Source organism: Rhinatrema bivittatum, chromosome 16 (genome assembly GCF_901001135.1).
Source record: "Rhinatrema bivittatum chromosome 16, aRhiBiv1.1, whole genome shotgun sequence".
NCBI lineage: Eukaryota > Metazoa > Chordata > Amphibia > Gymnophiona > Rhinatrematidae > Rhinatrema > Rhinatrema bivittatum.
The window spans coordinates 10,076,848-10,083,523 of NC_042630.1; the positions used below are offsets into that span (position 1 = coordinate 10,076,848).

The 6,676-nt window shown below is 51.3% G+C and overlaps 1 protein-coding gene across 1 annotated transcript in view; it reads right to left on the minus strand.

The window, feature by feature from the left end:
• The window catches only part of LOC115078584 (rho guanine nucleotide exchange factor 40-like), a 29,166-nt gene extending 22,965 nt beyond the window's left edge, over nucleotides 1-6,201 (minus strand). Inside the window, 7 exon segments of the mRNA XM_029581513.1 lie at nucleotides 233-362; nucleotides 2,724-2,896; nucleotides 3,948-4,782; nucleotides 4,937-5,130; nucleotides 5,133-5,183; nucleotides 5,281-5,753; nucleotides 6,086-6,201. Of these exon segments, the coding sequence (XP_029437373.1) occupies nucleotides 233-362; nucleotides 2,724-2,896; nucleotides 3,948-4,782; nucleotides 4,937-5,130; nucleotides 5,133-5,183; nucleotides 5,281-5,753; nucleotides 6,086-6,201 (1,972 nt within the window).
• Nucleotides 6,202-6,676: the final 475 nt, after the last annotated feature.

The following is a 6,676-nucleotide window of genomic DNA, read 5'->3' on the forward strand; positions in this document are numbered from 1 at the left end:
TGTTGTGCACGTGTGTGTGTGTGTATGTGTGTATGTGTGTGTGTGTGTATGAGTGTGTATGGTGTGCGTGTGTGAGTGTGTGGGCGTGTGTGTGTGTGTGTGTGTGTATGAGTGTGTGTGTGTATGAGTGTGTGTGCGTGTGTATGAGTGTGTGTGTGTATGAGTGTGTGTGTGGGTGTGTGTGTGTGTGTGTGTGTGTGTAGGGTGTTTCCACCTCCACAAGGCGTTTTACCTGAGGAGGGGAAACTCAGATGTACGAGCGTGCCGACCAGGTCTCTGGAACTGTACGAGGCGTCCCTCCAGGCCTCCAGCGCCCACGGGTTGACGGTCACCAGAGCACGGCCGGCGCGGTCCACGCCCCCCTGCGCAGCAGAGGAGAGAAAAAAAAAAAAAGAACAGCTCCCGTTATCAGCAATTTTTTCCCCTCGCTGACAGGTGCTCCCTGATCCCCCCCCCCCACCCTCCTGCTCGGGGATGATGTCACCCCTGCCCCCTTCCTACTCTGCAGCTCCACGGCGCCGTCACCTCCCCGGGCGCCGGGATCAAGTCAAGCCCGAAAAAAAAAAAGAGGGTGGGGGGCCCGGCTGGTGCAGTCAGGCCCGGGCGTCAGCCATCAGAAACCTTCCCTCTGGAAATCCGGGACCCACTGAAACCCGACGTCACGCAAGGCGGGATGAGGGGGGCGCCAGGCCGCCTTGAATCGGAAAGGCGCGGGATCCGTCCAGCGCAGAAAACCTTTTCCATGAAAAAAGATTTCAAAATGTTCAAGAACGTACGCTGGGCTTATTTAAAACAAGAGATTCTATGTAAAAAAAATTAAAATTAAAGGGTGAAGAGAAGCAGCGGAGGAGATGAGTACAGAGCTGCGATTGTCAGGCCAGTCAGGTGACCAGGAAACAATTTCTGGGTTATGAGGATTTTTAAATGACATTTTACGGGGGGAGGTTTAATCATGGGATATTTTCCAAGATCTAATAAGGACATTGTTTGCTTTCTTTTTTTTTTTTGTCTTTTTTTTTTGTTTCTTTTTTGTTTGTTTCATTTCTTTTCGTTTATTTAAAATTAAAAAAAAACCCCCACAACCTAACCCAAATTTAAAGAACAAAACAAACAAGCGTACTGGGGGGGGGGGGGGGGGGGGGGGGGGAACCGCAGTAAAACCGCAACTCCCAGACCCTCCTGCCCTTGAACCCTCTTACTTTCTGATCCTCTGGTTGAAAGTTTCTTCACGGGGGGGGGGGGGGGGGCAGGAACGATCCCCGTCTGCTCCTGCCCTGCAGCTCCTGCTCTTGCAAACGGCACCAAGAGACCAACGCTGGCCTCGCTGTAACATTTTTACCCTACAAAACGGTGCTGGCCCGAACCTGGGCCTGGCCCACACCATTTTATTATATTGGCAAGAATTTGCGACAGTGCTGACCGCAGTCTGCTGGTGCAGGAGGGATCGGGGGGGTCACAGATGTGCTGTGGTTTGAAACGACATCATTTCCTATATCGTTTTGTTCATTTTTCGTTTCTTTTTTTTTTTTGCTATTTGTTCTGCCCCGGCCACCGTTTTTAATTAAATTAAATTATGTGCCTGTCCCATTTCAAAAAACAGCCCCCGTCGGCTTTTGCCCAGCCTCCCTCAACGCCTTCTAGGCCTCCCCCAGCTTAACCGTACGGACCCGCACTTCACGAGGGTGACGGGCCCTGGTCTTTACTGCGTCGAACGAGTGGGGCAGGAGCAACCGGGGGTCACTCCATTGAACATGCAGGTAAAGCTAGAGGTGGGGGGGTTACCTGGAGAGGTCTGGGGTGGCTGGGTGAAAGCATAGGGGACTTTTTTTAAAAAATGGGACAGGTAGGGGATTTAGTTTAAAACGAAACTCCTCCCCACCAGCAAAACAACCCAAATGAGACGCCACAAAAACGGTGGGCACCCTTCTCAGGGATCACTCCCTGCTGCATAAAAAAATATTCAACAAGAACAGGAATTGGGAGTTGGCTGGCGATGGTGACGGCCCAGTTTTGTTTTGGAAAAAACAAACGTAATCAAACAAAATGGTTTTTCTTTTCTTTCGTTTAAAAGTGACATGAAACGAATTGGGAAATTTTGTTCAAATTTCCTGTTTCATCTCCAAAGATTGCGAATCCCTGGTTGATAACCTGCACCAAGGCGGGTTTCACGCTATTCTGAGGGCGCTTTTTGGGTTCCACAGGGAGTAAGCCAGACCTTTCCAACCAGGGCCTAGGGATGCCAGTTGGATCTTCAGGATAACTATAACGAATATGCACTGGAAACCAGGGACATGCAACGTTATCTCATGCATATTCGTTGTGGATAACCTACAAACCCGACTGCCTGTGGGGGTCACCACGACGGTTCTACGCCTAGGATTGCCACCTTGCTTCACTTCAGGTTGTACTCCTTTTTTTGTTTTCTGCAGAGACTGTAGCTCCTAATATTGTATCCAGGAAAGATAAAACTACAAGCCCCAGCAGGCAGTGAGGGGATGAAAGCAGGCCGTCACACCCCAGAGCCACCAAAGTACTCTAACTGCTGGCTGAATAGCGTTTATCCAGTTGAGCAAGATGGTGAGGCCCTCATCTCATGCCCTTCGGTGACCCAATGAGAAGCTCACTGTTCATTTCTATTCCAACCCTTCCCTCCGGTTCATGACAGGCCCATCGCCCTCACCGGTAAGGCAGAAGATTCCAGACTGCAGGATGTCCCAGTTCACTTCCTGTCCGGGCGGCAGCCCCGTGGGCGAGGGCGAGGAGCCGGCAGCGAGGCGTTCTGGGGGCTGCCCGCCCGGTCCCTCTCGGGGCCGCTGGCACTGCTTCGGGCTCTTCTGGTAGGCCGGCGGAGGCGTCATCGCCAGGAAGCGAAGAGGACGACTTGCTGACCGACAAGCTGGGGGGAGGAGAAAAGACAGACGGAGGAAAACCGAGGCCTAAGGACCGCGACCTTCAGATGTGATAGTTCTATAACCCTGCTCAAAAATCTATCCATTAAAACAAAAAACAAAAAAAAATTAATTAATTAATCACAGTCTGCCCACTGCAACCTAAATTCCAACATTTTACGTGGAGTATTCGCCTGTGGGGTGGGGTTTTGGGGATTGCTACAATTTTTTTTCAGTTTTTATTTTATTTTTTCCTGGCAATTTCAATTTCTAACAAAAAAAACAAAAAGAAAAAATCAGTGCAAAAAGACTTCCCCACTGGCTTTCCTCCTGTCTGTTATATCAAAGTCATTTTTACACTGATTTTTTATTTTTTTGTTATAATGTTGAAATTGCCAGAAAAAATAAAATAAAAATAAACGAATGTCCCTAGCTAAAACCATGAATTGGTGAAGGGGTGAATTAATAGCCCCTCCTGATGGCAGACATACTGGATCAGAGGTGCATTGTGAGCTTAACACCATGGCAGTAGTTTGAGAAGGAGGTACACAACACACACACACACTACACACACACACATACGCACGGGTTTTTAGTCATTAGTCTGACTCAGTCCAGGTTTTACCCTCACCACACACAGAGTCTTCTGTTTCCTCTTTCTCATGGGATTGTCCTCCACCTCACATGCACTTGGGCATTGCCCACCCCCGAAGAACTGGTGCATTTGGGAAATGTAAATGGCTGGCGGTGGTTGTGTGTGTGTGTGTGTGGGGGGGGGGGGGGGGGGGGGAGCACTGCACAGGCCTACCTTCTTCTGATAGGGGTTCTTGTTCTTCAGTCTGTTATCCTCTGCCTGGACCTCTGCACTTTCAGTGATCCCGATGACCTCCGGTGCTTCCTTTTGCGGGAGCAGATCGGCCTCGCATGCTGTCTCCAACCTCGTCACCTCCGGCTCCTCCACTGGTTCTAGATCTGGGCCCCGTGCCTTGCGTATGGGTTCCTGTTTTCAGGTCCTCGGGTGCCTCCTCTGCTCTTGAGAGTCCTGTGGCATCCCTGGACTTCTCCCTCTGCTCTTCAGCTCTAGCGCTCCTTTCCAGTTTCCCTTTTTCTTCCTCCTTTTGCCCTTGCCGTGTTTTTTGGGGGCTATGTTTACTAGTGGCCCTCCATTTTTTTCAGCCCTCTCGGAACCTATTATCGCCCTCTCTGCCAAGTTTGTGCCTTGGCTATCACAAGGTTCTTTGCCTGTCTTCTTGCTTTTTAGGTTTTCATTGTCTGGGTCCTCAACTACAGCTGCCTCAGCTTCTAGACCCTTCATTAGCTGTTCTCCACTTCCTCCCAATCCTGGGCTACCCTCAGCCAATTCTGACCCTCCTTCAGGTACAGGACCTGTTCTTGTTTGGAGTTCCAGGTTTGCTCCTAGAAGATCTCCTAATACATCTTGATGTTCTTCCTGTTCCTTCCTATCAGGGGATCCCTTGGCCCCAGCTGATGTAGGTGCTACCATCGATTGAAGTTCTTGGGTGTTGGTAGACAATGAGCTGCTTGGTTGGGCAGTGAGGGTGTCCTCAACTGTGCTGCCCTCTATTGGTGGGAATGATGATTGGTTGTACCCATACTTCAGGATCAGCTCTTGACCTATGAGATCCACCAATAATGATGATTGTTCATCAGAAGCCTCACTTTCTGGGTTACCAGCACAGGCCACTGGGGATAAGGTTGATTTTCTCCCTTCCACAATGCTATCAGAAGGAGTGTGTTCAGACTGCATTGATATTGCCACAGAGGTGTCATTCAGTCCATACTTCATTTGGCTTGGAAGATTTGTAGAAGACGTCTTTGGTTTCTCACCAAGCTTTGGCATGATCTCCTTCGGCTTCCCCAAGGTCCACCCTTGCTTGGACCAGAGAACGGGCTATATCAGGACTGATGTAGTCACCTTCCCCCTTCACCTGCTCCTCTGAATTTGGATGGTTCTCCATTTGGTTGGTCCCCTCATTTGAATGATCTGAGATGCACTATGAGGGCTCCTCCTCCTCCAGGTTTTCCACCATCCCAGTCCGGCGCACTTGGTTCTTTCCTGGTTGGATATCCTCCTTGGGCATCTTTTGGTGTAGCCATGCCCGATGGCGCTTGTTCCTGCCCTTCCCGTGCCCTTTCCGAGTGGGCACAGTTTTGGTCTTGAAGATGTTCTGGTCCCCCAGATATTTCTCCTTATTGTTCCCACCATCTTTTAGTGGAAGGCTATTTCCAGAAGCTCCACATACTCTCCCTCAATATTTTCCAGCTGGGGATGATCAGAAGGGTCCAAAGTGGTGATGGATCCCATCCTTACTGGCTTTTTGCCTGGTTTTCTTGGCCAGCCTGACAGTCTTGGAGTCACTGTTGGAGATCCGTCCATCCCCAGGGCTTCGTGCTCCTAGAATTTCAGGGACATGAGCAGCTACCAGGCTTTCGGGAGGCATCAGGTCCAGGCTGCACCTCTTGCCCACGATGAACTCATCCTTGTGGACGAACTGAGGGTAGACCACTTCCGACCAGGGCACTCGGAGGACCTGGTCATCCGCAGCCAGCAGGCAGTTCTCCAGGCGTCCGGTGTGACGGTCCTTATTGATACCATTGAGCCACTCAACGGTGAAGATGTAGGAGTAGGAGTCCTCGGGGACTGGCACCTCCTGCACGCTGTAGCTGTCGGTAGAGAGGCACTTGAGCACCAGCCTCGGGGAGCACTCCAGGTATGGTACCACCTGGAGGTAAAGTCTCCAGGTCTGAGGTGTTGCCAGGGTAAGGAGGCCAGCTGGACCACACCTTTTCATGGAGACACAAGGGCCAGCCTTCGTGACAGAAAAGGAAACCGTTATACTGGGACTGTAAGAGAGAGAAGAAAGGGACAGGTCGGGGTGTGAGACATGAATGAACCTGATAAAGGGAGAGGGAGAGAAGCAGATGTGTATCTAGCGACAGGTAAGCATGAAGGATACAGACAGAGAATGGTAGAGAAGGATGACATGGAGTCACACAGGCAAGCAGACAGATAGACATGGACAGATGGACAAGTGAATCATGCACATGTCCTGCAGGAAGACAATCAGAGAGTGGCATTCTGCAGACAGACGAGAGACAAGTGCATGGTGGGACTGGGACATATTCGGGCTTCCGGCGGACAGAGAGGTGGGGGACTCAACAGGCATCTTGTGTACCCTCTGCAGATGTGCTTGGCAGGGATCAGGAACTCGATGGTGTATCTCAGTGCATCCTCCCGGTATGTCCTGGCCACCACTTCAAACACCTGGCAGGGGTGTGGGGGCTGTAGCATCGAAGGGCGGGTAGATAGAGAGCAGATAGTGTGTTGAATACAGTCCTCCACCGGCTCCGGATTCTGAAAGAGACAACATCCTATAACATCGCTTCCCATCGTCTGCACGGAGGGCTCGGAGGATGGGGCAGGGATACAGAGCCTGTCACCTCTAGCACGGGGGGATGGCACGGGATACAGAGCCTGTCACCTCAAACACTGGAGGGATTGGGGGATGGGCACGGGGATACAGAACCTGTCACCTCAAACACTGGGGGGGATTGGGGATGGGCACGGGGATACAGAACCTGTCACTAGAGCACTGGGGGGGGGGATTGGGGATGTGCAAGGGATAAGAGCCTGTCACCTCTAGCATGGGGGGATGGGGGATACAGACAGGCCGTCCTCTGGACTGGGGGGATGGGGGATGGGCACGGGGATACAGAGCCTGTCACCTCTAGGACTGGGGGGATTGGGGGATGGGCACGGGGATACA